General features: G+C 39.9%; 3 protein-coding genes across 5 annotated transcripts; all 3 read right to left on the reverse strand.

Annotated features, from left to right (window-relative positions):
• Window positions 1–2,724: 2,724 nt before the first annotated feature.
• ccna2 (cyclin A2) lies at window positions 2,725–6,346 on the reverse strand. The gene is made up of 8 exons (XM_031866944.1): window positions 5,738–6,346; window positions 4,849–5,095; window positions 4,609–4,715; window positions 4,226–4,449; window positions 3,907–4,111; window positions 3,684–3,797; window positions 3,413–3,546; window positions 2,725–3,295 (listed from the first exon to the last, which is right to left on the reverse strand). Exons 1-8 carry the CDS (start codon window positions 5,960–5,962, stop codon window positions 3,244–3,246), a joined length of 1,308 nt encoding a protein of 435 aa, XP_031722804.1. The 5' UTR covers window positions 5,963–6,346; the 3' UTR covers window positions 2,725–3,243.
• A 977-nt stretch (window positions 6,347–7,323) lies between these two features.
• bbs7 (Bardet-Biedl syndrome 7) lies at window positions 7,324–14,892 on the reverse strand. 2 transcript variants are annotated; one of them, XM_031866992.1, is made up of 19 exons: window positions 13,818–14,892; window positions 13,251–13,316; window positions 13,058–13,120; window positions 12,787–12,962; window positions 12,511–12,691; window positions 12,332–12,404; window positions 12,128–12,235; window positions 11,767–11,897; window positions 11,411–11,495; window positions 11,099–11,201; window positions 10,780–10,972; window positions 10,594–10,668; window positions 10,431–10,496; window positions 10,196–10,335; window positions 9,649–9,813; window positions 9,320–9,429; window positions 9,119–9,222; window positions 8,802–8,925; window positions 7,324–7,955 (listed from the first exon to the last, which is right to left on the reverse strand). In XM_031866992.1, exons 1-19 carry the CDS (start codon window positions 13,851–13,853, stop codon window positions 7,822–7,824), a joined length of 2,133 nt encoding a protein of 710 aa, XP_031722852.1. In that variant the 5' UTR covers window positions 13,854–14,892; the 3' UTR covers window positions 7,324–7,821. The 2 variants fall into 2 exon arrangements, with proteins under 2 accessions (XP_031722852.1, XP_031722851.1); XM_031866991.1 differs by having other exon boundaries at window positions 10,431–10,499.
• Window positions 14,893–15,660: 768 nt separating this feature from the next.
• On the reverse strand, window positions 15,661–19,411 carry tmem33 (transmembrane protein 33). Of its 2 annotated transcripts, XM_031866995.1 has the most exons (8): window positions 19,323–19,411; window positions 18,281–18,353; window positions 17,934–18,028; window positions 17,658–17,845; window positions 17,393–17,460; window positions 17,009–17,142; window positions 16,569–16,652; window positions 15,661–16,281 (listed from the first exon to the last, which is right to left on the reverse strand). In XM_031866995.1, exons 2-8 carry the CDS (start codon window positions 18,329–18,331, stop codon window positions 16,152–16,154), a joined length of 750 nt encoding a protein of 249 aa, XP_031722855.1. In that variant the 5' UTR covers window positions 18,332–18,353; window positions 19,323–19,411; the 3' UTR covers window positions 15,661–16,151. The 2 variants fall into 2 exon arrangements, with proteins under 2 accessions (XP_031722855.1, XP_031722853.1); XM_031866993.1 differs by lacking the exon at window positions 19,323–19,411 and having other exon boundaries at window positions 18,281–18,438.
• Between the last annotated feature and the right edge of the window lie 1,859 nt (window positions 19,412–21,270).

Raw genomic sequence — 21,270 nt, forward strand, 5'->3', positions numbered from 1 at the left:
GCTACCAGAGGACACAGGCTTTTCTGTTGGAACTGCATGTGTGTGCTGTATTCATGGACATAAGGCACTGCATATATTACAGGATTGAGACGCCACAAATGGTCAAGCAGTGCCAGAGGAAACTATTTCAGCTCACGACAGAGGTGAAAATCATGCAGTCATGGGATCCATCCACACAGTGTCAGACCTCATTAATCTACAGGTCTTTTGCTGAAGGCAGCAAACTCTGAGAGAACCTGCTCAAGGGAAAACCCTCAAGATTTTAAAACAGTAAAGAGATCGCGAAGAGTTTTTAGAGCGATCATTAAAAGAGTCTGAGGGAAAATGTTTACAGGTTCAGCATTTTAGTAAATACACTTATTATCTTTCTTGCCAAGAATTACACGAGAGGATTGGTAATGTCTTTACACGTTATATGAAGCTCGCTGCTGATTAGCTTAGCTTAGCACAAAAACTGGATACGGGGACAAACAGCTAGCTGGCCCGGGTGTGTCTGGAGCTAAGGAAAAATTTGCAAATTTTCATTATTACACTACTCAAAGGATTTTGTTAACTTTAGACATAGCCAGGCTAGCTGTTTCCCCCTGTTTCCAGTCTTTATGCTAAGCTACGCGGCTGCTAACTCCAAAGTGTATTTCCGAAAATATTATTTTTAACAGAAGCCACAAAAACATAAAAATAGATGCTTTAAAAATATTAATGGGGTTCATTACATACAATTTTTTTTTTAAAGTGCAAGTAATTTCATCGCACTGATTAAAACTAATAGTTTCGTTCCTATATATAAACTGTTAATACTTACGAAATGTTAACTATGCTGAGGCATCCTACCCAGAAGCACTGAGTCTGGACCATGTTTGTGTTATTGTGCTGCTCTTTTAAGGAATCATCTGTCGATGTGTAATGAACATGCTCCCCTCAGGGCTATTGATTCCTCTCAGACCATTCAATCAAAGACAGCCTGGCCACCTCCGGACGAATGATGAAAGAAAAATGCAACACAGCGAGAAAAGCACCAAATGCCCCTACCTGTGTATAGTAACCACTTGTAAATACCTGAGAAATAGTGTTATCCTCAGCCTGTTAATATTATCCTTATGCCTCAAGGGTCTCATTTACTTTGTCCCCCAACATAGTGGACAGAAGGGTAACTTGAGAAACCAAGTGGCACACAGCTCCTTTCATATTTCTCATCACTAGCATATCCTCAACATCCCTCCTGCCAATTCATAAATGAGATGAGAGAGCAAATTGCCCTCCTGAATGCATTGCTTTAATCAGCACGAGTCAAAATGCAGATTTAATCTTGGCTTGTGCTTTTTACTCTGCAATGTTTAACCTAGGCTGTCTGAGAGATGAAAAGAAATACTAACCGTGGTTTTAATTACTCAGGATATTGGTAAGACTATTTTGTGCATATTAAATACATAGTGGAAAAAAAAGATGAAGCTGTTAAAATAAGACAGGTTTCAATAAATACTAACATGAAGAGGTTTTTATTAGTTTAAAGAGAATATCGAGTCCAAAACATTTTTCAAACTCATTTCCTTACATTAATCAGCAAAGCACTCCAAACAAGCTTCAGTCCTGGCAGTGTTTTGGCACAACTGTCCCCATTTTTCACAACACGTGCTGCAACCTCTGTTCATAGCAAGGCTGCCTGAACGAGCGGCCAGGCTGCAGCATGGATTTCACCACTGAGTTACTCAGCTGCCGGAGGAGCATCCAGAGAAGGAGCAGCATCAGCACCAGGAGTCCGAGGAGAATACCCACGTACAGGCTCAGGTTCCAGCCCCAGTCCAGCGCCAGGGGCAGCGAGGTGGACGCCACCAGAAATTTTCTGGGGGCAGGCATGGGGGTAAGGCAGCAACCCGCCGCCCCCGCTCCCAAAAAAAAGAAGAGCTCTTTTCCCCCACACTGATCTTCTCAGGGGTTACACAGATGCTGAGCTGTTGCTGCAGAAGCCATTGTTCAAACAGGTATCCAGCTGGTTTGGCCAAGTCATAGAATTCCCATTTGTTCCCAGGGTTTAGTCCTCCAGTTAGGCATACATGCGAGGAGTCTGCGTCAAAGCAAACCTGTTGTGATTGTGTGCATGGTCTGAGCGGTGCATTCTGAGGAAATGGGAGAGCTTTCTGCAGCTGGGCTGCTTCCCCTCCTCTCCTGTGAGGCTCCCCACAAAGCCTCCCAATTTATAACGAGAGGAATTCTACGCCACCGGCTGCCTTTACTTCACGGTCACAGAGAAAATGTAATCACTGATGAGACGTAAAGAACTCATTTACTAATTGATAGGCATGAGCAGACAAGAGGGGGGTAACATTGGCTTCCTTCACATTCATGCCTTTATATTCCCATCTAGGGATTTTGGAATTGTGGCATAATTGTGGAAACATGACAGACTTCATTGAATAAATCATAAATGTTTGTCTTAACACCATTTGAGTTTTTAAGATGTCTGGTCCATAACTTCCCTTAACATTGTAATGCATTTAACACTGATCTGCTCAGCAAAGAAACCTTTGGCGGTGTATTTTCTGGATAAAGCATTAGTGTAGCCTCAGTTGTTAATCACTCTATAGTGCAAAGTCTAGTTTTCCAAACCGCAAGATGCAGAATCACCACTTTGTTAAAAATGTTTAGTTCCATCAGAAGAAACCTTTAAGGACCAAAACTGGTCCTCTGCTGCCCCCATGAGTCCATAGAACATGTAGAAATGAAGTCTTACTTTAAATGAATTTTATTTACAAGAGCCATATTTTACAGTGCAGATGGTGCCTTGAAAAAGGTGTCAAATTCCAAGACACCAATGTAATTAGACAGCTGACTCCATTACAGACAAAATGTACTTTAATGTGCATCCCATGAGGCCCTAACGGTTGCCCCTCTCAAGATGAACCAGCAACATTAACTGCAATCAACTCAACCTTTAAAAAAAAAAGTTGAACAGTTCGGTTTTAGTACACAGGTCTATTGGAGTTTGACACTAGATCAAAGAATTTTACATTTTGTCTGCGATTAAAGGTAAAACTGCTTGATTACCCAAGAGTAGCGTCTGGTATGAATGTAAGGATTGAGTATATAAAAATACTTTAAAAACTCTAAACATAGAGCGCTACTCCAAGAAGAGCAGGCCATGTCATTTAAATTCTGAAAAACATTATTAAAAAAAAAAATACAAAAGATAAAACTGACAGGGTACAAAACTCTACATGGACGAGGGAAAGTTAGTTCAGCAGCAATTTAGTTCAGCAGCAATTTAGTTGGAGCATCGATGAGGGAAACTTCTGAGTATCTGGAAGAGAAACAAACCGCTTTAGAACATTTGCCAGACAAAAAAAAAAATAAAAAATAAAAATTTAAAAAAAAAAAAAGATTACAGTGAATGAAAGTTTAGGAGCAGCAAACTTACTTGGGGCCCTTGTACTTCTCCCGAACAGACTGCTGGGCGTGCTGCGCAGCACCGAGGAAAGTTTGGTGCAGATCCTCAACGCACGGCATCAGATCTTCGAGTGAGTAGCCAGTCTTCTCTGTCATGGACTTGGGCTGAGGAGGAGACAACTGGAGTCATCTTGCTTGTTTGCACAAGCCCACCGTTACCCGTTCAGGGGACACCGGACGGTCGAACACTTTCACAAAACATCCTTGACTCCTCCATTTAGACTATGCTACCTCAAACTTACCCATGAGCCACCAGTCACGATGTGGTTTGCCAGCATGTAGGCTGCAGCAGCCGTATGTGATGGGAGGTACTTCAAGAAGGGGTCTGAATCAACCAGACTGAGCTCCCCAAGGTACTGAAAAGAAAATTCAGAGGTTGATCTTTTGCTAGACTATTCTTTGAGTGCCAAAGTAGCATACATACACACACTATATACATACATAAAATCGAAATGCTTTGCTCACCATTGCCAGGCTCTCCACCTGTTTGTTAACTGAATGGTGAAGGAAGTACTGGGTGAGAAACTGGGTGATGGTTGGTGCTGCCAGATCAAAGGAGAGCACTTTAAGCACCAGATGCTCCATTCTTAACACTTGCTTCTTTGTGTAAGTGTCGTCTGTTATGTACACAAACTCTGCCACCTCCGGGGGATAGATCTCCTCAAATTTCCTGCGTTTGAACATTATAATTAGTCACTTACGCAGCAGGAAAGACTATTTGGTAACATATACTTTGTAATTTAAGTAGCGTGAATAAAACAGACTGAATATAATGGCTACATACGAAGCCAACAGCATGGCAGCAGTCCCAACCAGCTGAAGTTTCCCCCTCAGGACCGACATGGAGGAGAGGAAGCGATCGATGTAGTTTACGGCCAGATAAAGCGTCTCATTCTGGAGCTTGTACTCTTCTCCAACCTCGACGAGCCAGTCCACCAGGATGGCCCTCATGCTGTTTGTGATGTCAGGCTGCTTCTTCATGTAGCCTGCTTTGGGTCTGGTTTTTACCTGTGGAGCATTGAAATGTACTTTCAGGCAAAGTTGATATTTAAGATTATTAAATGCATTTCTAGAAAGGACTCATGAGTATATTATAACTTGCACGCTGCGGCTAAAAGAATTGTTAAAGCGCAGATTCAGTTTGTAGCTTTCCACTTAATGTCTCACCTCCATGTCCCTCAGGTACGTGTGAATTTCCACAGCATACTCTGGGACCTCGTTTACATCGACCGGTTTCTCCTCCCCCTCAACCACAGACATGTCCATGGGCGAGTCTGAGGAATGAAAAGTGATATCGCACAGTGAAAGTCTTTAGATTCTTCCCTTCAAATCTATAAATAATGCAATAGTAAGTTCGGGAGTGCAAAGAGAACATTTGTTGCCAAGAGGCGTAACTGAACAACCCACCAAAGCTGAGATCCATTGCTGCTGGCATATCAATGGGGGCCAAGGGCTGTCGGAGCCGTGCCGCAGTATTAATCGTTTCAGGGATGGACTTTGCTTTGACGGCATCGACCACCGGCTGTGGCTTCTTGATGCAGGCTCCATCGGGCTCGTCCACATGGATCAGGAAAGTGGACAGCTTTGTGGGGGGCTTTTCCGAGCAGTTTTTGCCCAAGTCTTCATTTTTGCAGGACAAGGACTGTGACGACTCCTGAAAGCAGAAAACAAGGTTAGTTCAGAATTGTCCCACAAAAGAGTTATCATTTCTGCAGAACAACAACAATTCTGGTACAACACATGCCAGGGAATACAATTAAATATTCAGTGATAACTTTTTTTTTTTTAAAAGCCTCAACATGCTTTGGGATGAAACGAAGTGCCAACTTGTTCAGGCAACCAAGAGGCAGTTTATTTAGTTAAAAAAAAGGCAGGAGCAATTATTGCACAACAAACATTTACAACATTAGAATCTGCGCCAGTACTATCTTAATAGGATGTCAGAGAGCACTTGTTTAACACTAACATTGTCACTAGTGAAGGCGGGAGAAACTCATCATTTCAAATATTTGTATCACAAAAACAGGTCGGTGCGCAGTTTAATTTAAGCAGTAAAATGTGTAACACTTATTGCGATATTAAAATGGCGGACAATCTGACGTAACAGACGTAGCTAATTTTAAAGCTATATTTCAATACATTTTACACGTTTTAAAACGTTTAAACGGGCAGATTTTATGCATTTTAACTGGCAAGACATCTGCAATTCGTTGCCCCCTAAAAAATAAATATAATAGCAGTCCCATCATTAGCCAACACTAGCTCGAGCCATGTAGCATAGTTGCCCCGAACTGACCTGTTTGGTGCCGCGCTGGTTCTGGGCTTTGCTCCGCTGGTTGTTCTGCAGAGCTCCCAGCACGGTTCTGCTGCCGGCTGCGTGTTTCGGTGGAAGGTTCTCCTGGTTCTCGTTTGCAGCAGCTCTGGGTTTCAGCGAGCCTCTCAGTCTTGACAGCATATTCTCTTGGTTGTGGAGCTCGCTAGCCGCGCTAGCTTGTCCTCTGTTCACGTTAGCTCCGGACATGTTTGCGCTCAATAGAAACAAACTCGTATCTGTCTGCTTATTAAAAGGTACTAACGTTACAGCCGAGGTGTGCCCTTGTACATACACTACGTAAATATATACAAAGTTTCAGACGATCGCGTGTGGACGATTATGTGGAGGCTAGCATTAGCTGCTACCTTGCTGAGGCAGGTTAAAACTAAGCTGTTGAGATGGCAACGACTCGTGGAACTGCTGAGTTAAATCACTCAAAAACAAAATGGACAGATGGCGGTACAAGTTTCAACAAGAGGTTAAAAGTGTTATTTAAGCCGCCATACTCGTGAGTTTGTAAATTAGTACTACTAACCTGCACATGAAGCCCAGCTAGCCTCGGTCCACTAACACAGAAACATGCACAAAAAGATGCTGCTTTCTCTCAGTTCAAGTAGCCCGCGAGGATTGAAACGGGCCAATCACAGGCCACACAGTTAGTGACGTTACAAGAAGTACGGGAGCCGAAAGAGTGCAATGTTCGCTTGATTGCAGATTTAAAACCGGTTTGACAAATTTGAATGTAATGGTCGCGAACGTTATTTAGGGTTAACAGCTGCAGGAAGAAGTACTCAGAGCTTATACTTAAGTATTATTACCAGTAAAGTCCTGCATTCAAATTATGAGCATCAAAATGTGAAAAAAATACTCATTATCACATGCATGACATCCCTGGATTATAATTATTAATGCATTAATATAAAGCTGATACGGGTAGAGCTCATTTTATTTACTTTATATACTGCTGGCTGGCTTAATTAAAAGTAAAATATCATATATATGTTACAGTATATATAATATAGTTGACTTATATTTTGTATTAACAAGCTGAATCTGCACAGAAATTAAAGTGATCAAATAAATGTGGTGTATTTAGTATGAAATTGGCGTGATGTGTGGATCATCTTAACCACTTTACATGTTGAGTGGTTTGGTCATTAACACGGCTTCGTATTTCATAAACTGAAACCACAGCTGTCAAATAAATGTATTAAAAAGTTCAATATTTTTCTCAAATGAAATACTTGCTGTATTGCAGTAACATTGATGTCTTAACATTTAATATTATTCTATTTCATTGTATATATTGTGCATTTTTATACTCAATATTTTTACTCTGTTACTTTGATTGCTTACCTGTATCATAATGCTGCTGTAGCGAACAAATTTCCCCTTGTGGGATTAATAAAGTATCTATCTATCTATCTATCTATCTATCTTCCAGGTGCCACCTTATTTTTGGTTCTTGGAAGTTCATAAATTTAAATAATTGTGAAGATGATACAGATTTTAAATAAGGAAACATGCATGGTAACTGATTCATTGACTTATAATTTATAACAATCAATTGATTGCAGACCTAAGTGTGCGGTGTGGAAAAAATAATTTGTCACATATGGCTCATGGTATCGTATGAGCTTTTCCTTCCTGTGGAATTTAATATTCTTAGTTGTGTTTGTTCACGATACTCGAATGATTTTTACAAAGGTTACAAATAACCTCTTTTATTTCAACAGGAGGAACTCACAGTGCTATGATAATTATGATATAAAAACATACATTCTCTGGCTTACATTTGGTCACTAATAAAGAGAGGAACCTGCAGTAATCTGGAAACCTTGTAGTGGTTTATTAATTACCAACCTTGGTTGTATATGCTATCAAAATATATTATAAATATTTAAATATTGTACACCATATTTAGGACAAAACATCTAAATGACGACAACAACATGACATCGACACTGCTAATAACTACAATAAAACAACACTTTTGTATTTACAATACAAAAATAGCACAAATAAAGCCACTCAAAGTAAATAAATACCCTCTGATCCACATGACATCATGCCTCATTGAAAAAGTCCAACAGAGAATTTAAGTCATAATTGTCGAGTATCTCCAGCAACGAGGACACTTTGGTTTTCACGTTCTGTCCTTTAAACTTGAATTTATCGATGAAGAGGTCTGTGATCATTCCTACAGGAAATAAAGAAGAAAAGAAACGAGTTACAAGCAGCCAACAAGCTCTTCTTCATAATGTCAGGTTCATATAGTAGAACTTTACCTTACCGGTACCAGTACTCTTGTCTCTTTAGCAATAACTTGACAAATGTAAAGAATAATAGAAGATACATGGAAGGGAGGAAGGAAAATAAGTTCAGTGAAAGTGTCTCTGGACATGAGAGGATAATGAAAATACCATATTGTTTGTAAGAAGACTATGAATGAAGTCAATTGGTATCCAGAGTTTTGTCATTGATTAATCATTACTGTATTTATTACATCTTAATTTATCTTCATATTATGTATCGTCATACTGCTTGAGCCGCAACATGTCACTCTTATCTCAATAAGATTTTCCTAAATCCAAAATAATTTCTTTGGTGATTATCTTTGCTGAAAGATGTGACTCATCTTCTCTTCTCTTCAGAAAATACAAACATCTATCATTGTTTTATGTAAACATATACCAGACTTGTGTATTCATGTATAGATATGTACAACTAACTCGTGACTTGTTTGACACTTTCCCAGAATATTTTTAAGTGTTCCTGAGCCATTCACTAATATATCACTAAGACACTTCAAGGACTTTTATCTTCCGTATTGTCGAACTTCCGTTTATCAATCAAGGATCATGTCTCTGGAACAACCTACTCTCATCACTACAATCAACATCTACATTATCGTAAATCAAAAAACATCCGAAAAGGATGATATTTTTACTATCCATTTTTGACTTCTAACCTCTCCTGCACAAACATTTCCTGAAATTCTTATTGTCTTTTTTATATATGTGCAAGTAAATAAATAGTGCTGCACCGTAAAGCCTCTCAAGGTGCGCTGGCTGCTTCTTGTACTCCTCGAGGAGATTCGCGGACTCATCCAAGATGTTGCGATACTCTGCGATGAGGAAGTCAGCGTTCCCCTCATGAACCTGAAGCTCCTGCCAATCAGAGAAACCAGAGAGGAAGTGAGGTGGAGGAAAGTGAGTAACGAACAAAATGAATTTCAAAAGAAGCTGTTCAACTTGAAGCTCTTAACCAAACCAGACATAACACATCTCCACACACAGTGAATGTATTGAAACGGGATGAGAGGATTTGTCCTTTAAGACGACACATTTAACCAATACGTACTTTAAGTGCATCGATAAGCTGAACTTTTCTAGCCAACAACAGCTGGTACTGCAGCTTTGGATGTATCATCTTCAGAGTGTGGCTCACAGAGTCATCATTGATGTCTGGAAGATTAAAAAGAACAGTTAGTCTAGTTTGTTAGAGATTATTCCATGAATGTTTTTGTCAGCAGACACTAAAAATGAATAATAATACACCGACCGTATGAAATGTTCAGATTGGTTTTCCTCTTGGTGGCTTCTTTAGAGAGAACATCATTCAGGATGGAGATGGTAGAGATGTTGTCTGACTTGAAGTGACCTTCACCTTTGCTAAAATGACACATTAAAAAAAAAGCACGTTTGATTACAAGTAGATTATCACACACGTCCCGGCCGAATCAGTAGAAACAATATATAAAACATAAATAAAACGTTTCTCGGGCATCAGAAAGGTTATAAAATGCTCCAACCCCATGTCAGTTATCTCATAATCCCTACACATGTTTATGCTGTTTAAGAAGACTCTTTCCACTCCGTGCTTGTGTTTACCAGTAGGTGGCTTCAAGCTGTGTCCCAAGAAAAGTGTTGTGGAAATAGAAAGTGATGCTCTCTCCTGCCGGTGTTTTCTCAGGCACCTCTGGCAAACAGAAGACCACCCAGGAGTGGATCTCAGCGAAGCTGAACTGTCCCACCAGACTGAGCCTGTTCATGGGCCTGTATGACAGATAGAGGGACAAATAACATACATAATGTGTGAGGTTAAAATCATGGGGAAACAACTGACAGATGACACCAATGTCACATGATCTCATTTTAATGATAAGTGATTCAAGACAAAACATTGCATAATATGAGATCGGGAGTATTTTCGGTTTAACTATAATGCCTATAATCAGACTGAATTGCCGTTTCGTTTCACTTCATTCATTCTGAACAAATCTGACGTGTGCAGCCATTTACAGGTCTGGAACCAGGGTAGCGCTCCAGTGGGATCGACATTAACACAGAAATAAGGACCGAAGAAAGCTTCAAGATAGGACTTAACTACTGAATTCAAATCTAACTGATTAGAATATTCTTAACTTTAACCTTTTACCTTTCCTGGTCTATGCTGTGTGTCCGCTGGTGGAGGGACAGAGGTTTGATCTGGTACTGGCGGACCTGGCATGTCTTGGGTTGCAGTCTGGGGGTAATGTAAGCCTGGAGGGTCCCGTACTGTCCCTCGATGGACCTCACCTGGAACAGTTATTACAGATGAAACGCGGTATTTCTCTGAGGTGCATCATCAAATAGTTTAAGCAAAGGGAACAGAGTTTGGATGCAAGTGTTACCTTGAGCTCCAGTCTGGTAGTGTTTGCCTGACATCTGTACGTGGCCAGGAGGAAGTTCCCATTAGGCTGCTGGAGACAGAATAAGAGCGTCGGACCTCTGGGAGCAGCAGGTTCATCACCCTTTTTTTATAAAGCATGTGTAGAAAGAGTTTAAACAGCTCACCTCTGAATCACATTCACTGAAACTGACAACAGCAGAGTTCTTATCCACATCCAGCAGGTCTATGGGGACGTCGCTCTGCAGAGGAGATTCATCTTTAAGTTACGTTTTGCATGTTTATGCCTCCGACATGGGGTCAAGGACATCGCCAGAGGTTTGAAAGGGCTGGGGTTATAATACTGAGCAGACCTGCAGCAGCAGATTGTCGATGGCAGTCTGCACCTCAAGAGTGAGGCTGTAGCTGGCATCGTCTTGGCAGAGGGTGAACTTGTCATTGATGCAGAAGACGGGCACAGCAGAGACGGCTGTGCTCGACTGAGAGGTCTGCTGGTACTGCTCTCGGCCCTGCAGGACTTTAACCTGCAGCTGCTCCAGCTCTGCCCTGGGAGGGAACAACACGATCTCTCTTGAAATCAAACTTAAACCATCGCATGGTAGGTCAAACGCATCAAAAAGCACAAGGACATGCTGTGTAATGAGAAACTGAGGCACTTTTTTTTGCTGTCACCTGAGTGCTTCTACTTTGGACTGGATCTCCTTGCTCATTCTGACCTCGTCTCCGGGGCCGGCCTCAGCCTTCTGGGGCTCAGTGGTCAGACCAGTCACCCATCCTGAAAGAGGTGATGACAGGACAGCAAAGCAGAATAAGCTGTGCATATCAGATCTCCTTCAACTCCTTTACATTAACAGTAAATGTCAGACAGTCAGGAATTACTGTACATCTATTGAATAGAACGTATTGCAGATAGAAGACATGTTTTCTTCAGTGCGAGAACGTTTCTGAACATTAGGTGCATAGTTCTTTTATTTTTTATCCAACCTGTGTAAGTGGCAGTCAAGACCTCATCATAAGACTCCTTCCCCACGCAGCCGCCCTGGATGGAGGTCACACTCTCTGACAACACCTGAAGGCAGAAAAACAGAGAAAACACATACAAAATAACAAGGTATAGAAAAGGCCAGTAAGGTATCTATATACAGGGATCAGCTGTTTTAAATCAAACTGTACAGTAAGTATGAATGCAGTATAGTGTCGCTGCATGATACTGACAAAACAAAAATCATAATCTGTGGTTAAACAATATAATATATTAAATTGTAATTTTAAAAGTACAAATCGGAGTGATTTGGGTTGGAAATGGGAGGGAGTAAAATTGATGCTCGGCATAAACTCACATGCTCAAAGCGTAACGTGGGCTCACTGGAGCTGTCGAAACCAAAGACCTCAACCGTTCCATCGTCCCTGCCCACCAGGATGTCATTCACGCCGTCTCCCGTGATGTCATAGGTGTCGATGCAAAGAATTCCTGATGAGAGACAAGATCATACTCAAAACAGTCAAAACTGTTGAAAAAAAACATGCAATATTGTATCCTTAACAAAAAACATAAAGAAGATTAATTGTGGATGAACCTTTATTGTTTCCCCACCTTGAAGAGTTGATATTCATATGATGTGGAAAGGTTGGTATTAAACATAGAAGTGATTCGTAGTGAAACAGCTAAAACACATTACTGTGATCATGTAAAGAACAAACCTCCTTTCTTTTTGTCGTTGTCGATCTCCCATTTGGTCGCAGCTGCGCTCTCACCGATCTGCACCAATCCTATTTTGCCATCAGTAGTTCCATAGAGGACTTCCTCACCTGCAGAGAAATCAATGACGTTATAGTATGAGATCCCTATAAAGCAGTCTTATGTTTTATTGTTCTAGTACACAGCACACAGGAAGGTCAACTTGCCTCCATCTTTGTTGTATAGTTCCAAGACAGATGGAGGACCAGGGACTTCAATATCATAGGCAAGCTCTGATCCCTACAGAATAGAATAACAACACATAGAATAATAAATATCATCTAATTGTTTTGACGTAGAACAACAAAACGTATCAAAATGAGAATAGGAAATATAATCTGTCTACCTGCAAGACTCTGAGAACCCGATCTTGGCACGCCAGGATGGGGCGAGACAGGTTTTCTGAAGACAAACATGAGATGTCATTGATTTTGTCTCCAGAGAGGTAGTAGTGCTGGTCCTTACAGTCACAGTAGTGATTGAAGATGTAACTCGCGCACACAAAGAGGTCAGCGCCGGACACATGCCTGGAAAAGAGATAATCAATAGTTAAACTCACACAGTTCTGCATGAGTCAATCAAACAGTGTACGTCAACCGAAGAGGGGAGAGGTGATTCCTACATGGCGTTAATGCTTTCAGTGAGGTTGGCTTCAAAGGTGAGGAACTGTTTGCCTTTCTTGGTGAATCCTCGGACATGAGAACCAGAACAAACAAAGACCTTCTCCTGGGGAGTTCCTGCAGCTCCTCCAAGGTCCAGTCTGGCTATTTTCTGCCCTGGCAGTGTTTTAAACACGGGCTGAAACAGAAGAGTCCTCAACATTAGAAACTGAAATTTAACACATTAAGATACAACTGGCTGTATGATAAGGACAGAAAAATCTGAACACTCACCACTGCTTCTCCCTTCTTCATCCCAAAACATGTTAGTATACCATCATGATCAGCAACAGCAACCTGAAACAAAGAGACAACGACCAAGAAGCTGTAGAATGAAACCCTTTAATTAAAGCACAAAACACAGCTACAAACTCTTATAACTGTAGGCACATGGAGAAGCACAAACATCGCTCTGACAGATTCATACCTTTTGAGTTGCCTTTTTCCCCAAAGCTGGAAGCAGCCTCATAGTTTTCTGGGATGTCACACCGACCTGTGAGGACAAAGCAGGAGAAATTGTGTTAAGCATACTGACAAAAGTTCCTTGAGGGAAACACCTTGGAAAACAATGCAGGAATTAAAGGATTTCTGTCGAAACAAGACAGATACATTTGTTCACGCATTTATTTTTCAGCAGGCTAGACTACTTCAATGGTGACTTAGCAAAACAGCACCTCAGCTCTTTTAAATCAGGGAGTAAAACATTATTGTTTGCTGTGACTTTCAAGTAAATTACATCCATAACCTTTTATGCTTGCTTTTGTTTACGTCTTTTAATACATATTTATAATATAGATTTGCTTGTTCTAGGTTTTTAGCTATTTATTTGTGCTTATAGTTACATAAAACAAAGCAAGAAATATACAATAACATGAGAAAATGCACAGCAATGGAGACTTGTTCTGTAAAACTGACTAAAGACCAACAGACCTGGTGATAGCAGTGGATCTGACAGTAAATGTCGGAATAAAAGACTAAAGTACTCTGCTGTTACCTGGATGTAATCAACTCGATTGAGGTGGATTTCCATCTTCTTTCTCCACTGGGTGTTTTTATCTTAGAACATTAAAAAGTAACGTCAGGTTACCAGTCATACTACCGCAGAGATCACCAGTTACAGTCCACCTAATGTCATTCACAACTTAAAGTAACGGTGAACAGAGAGACTGGAGATTATCTAAAGCGAGGAGATTAGCTCGGCGTGCTAACGTTAGCTAGCAAGCTAATTGGCTAACAGGATTTACTAGCACGCCAAAAAAATATATAATCTTTAACTAAATCTACGTAGCAACAGCAAAACTATAAATATATAATATTGTTAAATCGACTATAAACCTCTTTTAACGCGGATACTAGCGGTAGTTATGCTCAGTTCTCTCAAACACTTCAGAAGCGGATCAACGCAGCACTTGTTGTCAATGGCAACGCTGCAGCAGTAACAAGCCGCGACGCCATTGGACGAGACTGAATGTGATTGTATCCGTGTCCTGATTGGTTGACTATCAATGACGTTCTATTGGTCGGTTCTGAGCTTGTGTATCTAATGTAACTCAATATAACAGCTTTGCTTTTACGATGTTCAGTTTTTTATGACATTGCGGTAAATGTTTGAATTAAAATACAGTATTTACATTTTTTTAATCATCGGCCATATATTTATTATGTATAATAAAATAAGTTATGTATCAATGATTTATTAATGTGGTCTTAAACTGGACTCTAATTCTTTATCCCCCCTAATCCCAACCATGAGGTGAGCATAATATTAGAAACACCTCTGAATATAATGCAGACCAGTACAACACTACAACTAACTACCTCAATGCTAAAACATATTTAATTAACATAACAGTGTCACAAACACTTGAACATTATGGGAAACACAAAAGTACTTCATGGCAGTTGTATTGGAGATTGTGTACTGAATACAGTGGCCACTAGGTGCATAGTGTACCTAAATGTATGCTAAATGTAATATGGGGTTCACACTATTCGATAAGATAAAGAAAAAAAAAATTATAATAAATCCATCCACTGATGAAGGATGGAATTGAAAGCTGGTAAAGTAAAAAAAAAAAAAAATGTAAGTAGTAGTGTGTATAGTAGTAGTAGTGTGTATGTGTTGTATTAGTAGTGTAGTATTTGTGTAATATAAGTGTAGTAGTGTACTACACAATAATAAAGTAGTGTTTCTGCCTCTCAGTAGATATTTGGATCAATACACACTGTCAACATAGACATTTATGTATTTCATATTTATGATTTTATGCAAAATGGTTCATTAATTTAAGATGTTGATTGTAAGGCCAAGATCAACTAGAGATATCTAACCAAATTATAAACTCAAACCACATTCCTATCTTTTCATATTTTATTGGTTTAATTAAGAGATCATTTTGTTCTTGTCATAAAAATGTGGTTTGTCTGGAGGCAAATAAACACATTTAACACAGCAGAAACAAAGCGATGAGAGCATGCGTTAAGCATGGAAACTACAGAGCAACAAATAGATGAAGCAAATTCAAAACAGCTTTCAAACTGATCAACAAGGTGAAATGTGACACGACAGGCATTGTGCAACTCTCCTCAAATATGAGTCCTACAGCAAAATGTCTGGTACCTTAAAATATTCTATAAAATACAGCAGATATCTTGTTTTTCAATTCAACAGCTATTTTGACATCATACATACATTGATCTTTGCAAGTTGTTAAAAGAGTGTGTTGATGGCATTGATAGAATCCATTTTAATTTAGGCAGTTAAACAAATCAGAGCACTGGATGCTTTGCACATTAAAAAAAAAAGAAAAAGGAATTGGACCACATAAAAACAAACCCCATCCTCCATCTATCCAAGCACAATATGATCATGTTAAAAAAGAACATTAGTTATGTATAAGCACATTTCATTTAAGTTACTAATCTCAGAATGTTAATGTTTTTTTATCATAGAATACATGATTTTCATGAATAAATAAGGACATAAGGAAAAAACAAAAACAGCCGGTAGGTACAGATCACAGTTGATGTCTGCTGTGCTGCATTCAGTGAACGTAACGGAGTGAGGGGTGTCCACCGCTTGAATGAGGTCACATTAAGAAGATGGGAAAGGAAACATCACCATGAGACTTCAGTGCATTACTGGCTGCTCTTCAACTGTACTCAAATATACAGAGAATTTGGAGGCGCAGAGGCTGAAAAGTTGACATTCAAAAAACAGGTCCTTCTGTTGATGGCAATGTCTGTCCTCATCAAAGTTTAAGTCACATCTTAAATGGTGGAAAACCCAAAAACGGAAAGAAAACAGAACCTCTACGTAGTTTTAAAATCAGATGCCCGTGGGGGCGAGGCGGCTGATCAAGGCGATGCTGCTGAGGCACATCTTCCTGAAGAAGGCGGGGCAAATGGGCTTCATGATGAAGTGCTCCAGAAGGATTCGCAGCTCTGTGAACAAGGTGCTGGGGTGGAAACAGATTTGTTTAATACTTTGTTTAACACATGTAGTCTGACCAACACTGGCTTTGACAGGACATACAGTGCGCTCTCATGGACAAACAATCTGCGACACCGTTTCTGAATTACCTTCAAACATATCTACAGGTAAACAGCAGCCAAAAACTTTGAGAATTATACAGAAACTTTCAAGGTTTCTTCACCCCTGATTCGGCAGTATTGACTAACTTGTTGTAGATTATCATCAACATAAATACCCGAACACAAATGATTGTATTATTCATCATCTCACCGGCAGTATGGGTTTCTTCTGGATGTGTAGCGGAGGGTGAGGAATCGGTAGTAAATGAAAGGCAGCAGCAAGCTTCCCTGGCCACTGTTAAAAAGATAAAAGTGAAAACTGACATTACACAATTGTAGCTTATTCAATAAAGCTGACTCATGGGGTGAATTTTGGTAACTGGGATTTCCAAGATTGCATTTTCTTGCACTTCTATTTTCAAATCTAAAAGGCAACTTCAGTGTGTTCTTTAAGGGGTTTGACAACACGGAAAACTGGTTGGTTTTGTTCCTCATAATCTCTCCCAGGTATCTTTGGCAACACAAGATCGGTAAGCAGATCGATAAGCAGAAAACTGTCTAAGAACACAATCGCTACTTCTACCATATCGTCATCCAGGATCTGCAATGTCTCGACAATTAAAAAGAACAAAAGAAAGAAACACTTTTTACCTGAAGAGCATGAAGACTGTCGCTGGCATCAAGAAGATCTCGTTGCAGGCGATGAACTTCAGGATGTTCTGCTGATTGGACGTAAGTTTGTCCAGCAGGTTTCTGATGAACATCAGGCTGCTGGGGCCCACAGACTGCAAACATTAGAACATCAGAAGCAGACGAGACAACAAAGCGGCAGTTAGTCAAAGGCTTCAGTGACGCACAGATGCTCTAACTTCAGTTTCACTGAGACTTTAGGGTTGAATTCAGGTATCTTGAGTACATAATTAAAACAGAATGTGGCTGGTGGTCATTTTCTACTCGGGGTCAACCATGGGGTCATACGTTTTTAACTAACAGCATTGAAAATGTCAGAGCGGATAACTGCTGCTTCATACTCACATCCAGGACTTTCTTTGTGTAGGTGGTTGCGTGAAGCACAGAGAAGAGGAAGACTGGGAAGATGCTCACTGGACACAAAAGTTAAGGATTAACATAAAAAGACAGAGAAACCCACACCCACAGTGATTTGGTGCAGTTATGAGAGTTGTATATTTTTAGATTATTATATGTTTTAATGATTAAAACATGGGATCATTGTGAGACTAATCAGAACCACTGAGTGCATCCACGTATCTTCTCCCAACATTAGTAGGTGAAAGGATACTTGTGATGGGGTAGGAGTTGACCAGGATGAGCGAGTAGAGCAAGTAATGACAGCTATCCTCCTGCAGAGCCTGGGCCAGGAAAGCTCTGCTCAGCTGAAAGCGTGGAAGCCTTTGATGCAAGCGGAGGGCGCTGGTGAGGGCGTTTGCCAACAAGGCTCGCTGATAGAAGTTAGTTGCTGCATAGGGTCTGAAATACACAAATATATTCTGACATTAATTCATAGCTGGGTGAAAGCAGTGTGTTGATGGTGTGCACCGTCACTGATTGTACTCACCCCAAAATTGGTAGAATAAACATTACGGAGCAGTAGACTGTGAAGAGTCGTGAAAGCCACATTGCAGTTTCCAGCTTGTTGCTCATTAAAAATTGCTGTGGAGAAAAGAATATACAGTCAGGAGTTTTGGGCTGATAAAAGTTGAACCTGTGTCATCATGAGTGAAGGGTGTAGAGTGCAGTGGTAGCTGTGCTTGTGTTTGATGCAAAATGTTGGGACACCAACTGTTTGTGTAGGCTGAGTAGTATTCCTTATGATGAGTATCTTTGTCTGTAGAATCAGCAGAGTGCATCTTACAAGGTAAGACGTAGTTGGAAGGTGTAAGTGTGTGTTGATCAAACACTTACCAGAAGTCCTAGCTGGGGAGGAGGAGGACTTTGTTGGTTTGTGTCAGCCATCTTTGGGAGTGTGTGTGTTGCTCTATTCGGGGAAAACATTACATCATGAAGCAATTTGACAAGTCATACCAACAGGAGTCACAAGTAACTACTTAAAACCTTTCCTACGCTGCAACTAAAGATTGTTCTCTTAGACGATTACCTTTCCGTCAGGACATATTCAATTTGATTGTTTGTCTGAGAAAAGGTTAAAATCCTTAAGATAACCAGACTATCATACTTGACAAAGAGAAGCACCACCTCCTCACAGTTAGGAAGCTGGAATCAGTAAACTTAAAACAATGACTGAAAGAATTCCTCTTCAAAATAGTTTACGATCACTTTTCTGTCAATAAACAAATCATTTTAAATATATATTTATGGCAGAGGTGAAATATACATTGACTCAAGTACATTACTGTAGTTTACTTGAGTCTTTTCTATCTACTTTTACTCCAATAACTGCATTTCAGAGCAGAATATTGTTTATTACACTTCACTAGATTTACTTGACAGCTTTAATATTTACTTTAGCAATCAACATTGTTATATACAAAACACATGAACGGTTACTATATAAGCGAATGGACTATTATGTGTATAATATTGTTGGGGCTATAACGCTAGCTCGGTTAAGCTAGCACAACTAGCCTTGGCTTGTTTGGGTGAGTAATGACTTAACGTTACTTAAAATAAACGGAGGACTGTTGCAAACCGGATCAATACAGACCAACGTCTGTAAACAGTCAGTTAAGACGTCTGTCGGTGGTTTATTAATACTAACGCGACGCCAGCTAACGTTAGCAGGTGCCTCTAGAATATTCTCCGTTACCATCGTTACTAGCATTCGAGCTAAACCCTCCGCTAACGTTAGCTATTACCTCGCGACGTTTACTAACGTAAAATACCATTTACTAGCGTAAAATCTCTAAAAGGAGAGACAGACTGAATACTCCTGTTTGATAGTTTATATATATACAACGTTACAGTGAGAACAATAGACACAGCTTACCAGCGTTATAGCGTCGAACAGTTACGTTGTGTGCTAGCTTAAGAGTGACAGGCTGCTTGTTCACCACACTGAATGAAGTAAATGATCAGCTGACCTTCTGAGAGCGTGCATAGGGAGCGAGGAGGAAAAGAGAAAGTGACTCTCGCGAGATTTGAGAACGAGAGTTCCTGGATCGTTTTCTTGGATCATTGGGCCCTCTAGTGGAAAAACAAATGAACTGCAACAAGACGTCCCCTATTTTTGCTCTAATTATACAAATTACACTATAATATGTAAATTGAGCAAAAACTATATTTAAATATCATGTATTATTGTCACAAGTAAGTCCAAGAGGGCTGTATTTACTAAACCATTTACTCTATCTATATAAAGAGCGTATTACCTGTCCTCTCTTCATTCCAGCACTCTTTGCACTTTTGCACTTTTTGTAACTCTGTATACTCAGTTTAGTAACAGTTTGACTTGTAAACAGTCATGTATTTTGTTGTCCCTTTGTTGTTTGTAAAGTTTATATGTATCTATTTTTCACCTAGTTGCATGGACACTGTTAGTAGTTTGTTTGCTTGTCCCTGTTTAGCTTTGTTTTGAAGAGACAAGAATACAATGTACGGTATAAAGGTGTAGACAAACACAATTCAAACACACAGCAGACAGATTAGTTCCTCGTTTAAGAAAACAACACAAGTGGGATTCAGAATTTAAACTAAATCCATAAACTAGCCACCGCAGAAATTAAGAATGCATCTTTAGTTTGTTTTTAAATCTTTATTTATTTATAGAACGTATATAAGGAACAGAATATACTTATATTATTGTTACATTGTGCTGTATAGGCAAACATGCGATTTAAAGATATGTGGTAGAGATTGGCTTGTTTTCTTTATTATAATGGAAGCTTAAAAAAGACAAGACACTTCTTTCAGGTATCACATAACTACACAGTTATAAGTCCTCATCAGCTTGAATTAAGATGGTGTTATTGCACTAAAGGCATTGTTAAGATCTACAGAGCTACACTTATGCTATAGTGTTCAGTATCTCATGTGCATCACATCTAAAGATGCGCAGAACAAGGAAAAAGCTTCAGTGTGCGCCTGCGCAATGGACACCGCGTCAATTTTAGAGAACAAACTGACTCTTTTCTTTTTAGGTTTGGCACCAATCGAGAACTATACTGCGTGAATAAAGATAATTTGGCTTTCGGGTATTTTATTAGAAAATCAAAATAACAGATTTGTCGAATATCCAAATAATGTCATGCCTCAATGGTGAATATAAATGTTATTTTGCAGGCTACCACCAGAGGGCACACTCGACCAGACTATCATGTTCCTGCAGGTTTGCCTGTAGCCTGCGTCGGATGATTATTTTAGCTTTAAGTGCACCTTATTTGGTCGCAACATGTTTTAAAATCTTACATCTGACTGCAGCTGTAGCGCATACATCCGCAGATTATTGGCACGAGTGTCGCAGGATGATGTGTTTGCTGTAGATGCCATTTGAAAATATAGGCAGTGTAAGCACTGTAGAATCTAATTATTTCTTTGCAAAACCTAATTAGGCATTAAAAAAGGTTAACGCCAGCGCCTGAAACGTTTTTGTTTAATAATCCCATTACTGACGGCTCATCATGTATAAAATGGTGCAGCAGGACACTAAGTTTCCACTTGTTAAAGGGAATCTCTGAGAAATAGTCGCAGATTTTTTGACACTATCTGCGATTGGGAATTAGGGCTTGTAATTAAACTGCGGAGACTCAACTCAGCACACAGAGTAAGTAAGGCTGCAGCGTCCTGCCTTGCATGCATTTTCTATTATTAACTGATGATTCTGCCTGCTGCAAAAACATTGTCTCTATTTTCTGTTTGCTTGTTTTTGTTCTTTACAATGTCGTCTAATTCATCGGGCATTACTCAGCAAACAGGTAGCGCACAGTGAGAATAGAGCT

This window comes from Anarrhichthys ocellatus, unplaced genomic scaffold, assembly GCF_004355925.1.
Source record: "Anarrhichthys ocellatus isolate YVR2014 unplaced genomic scaffold, GSC_Weel_1.0 scaffold37, whole genome shotgun sequence".
Classification (NCBI taxonomy): Eukaryota; Metazoa; Chordata; class Actinopteri; order Perciformes; family Anarhichadidae; genus Anarrhichthys; species Anarrhichthys ocellatus.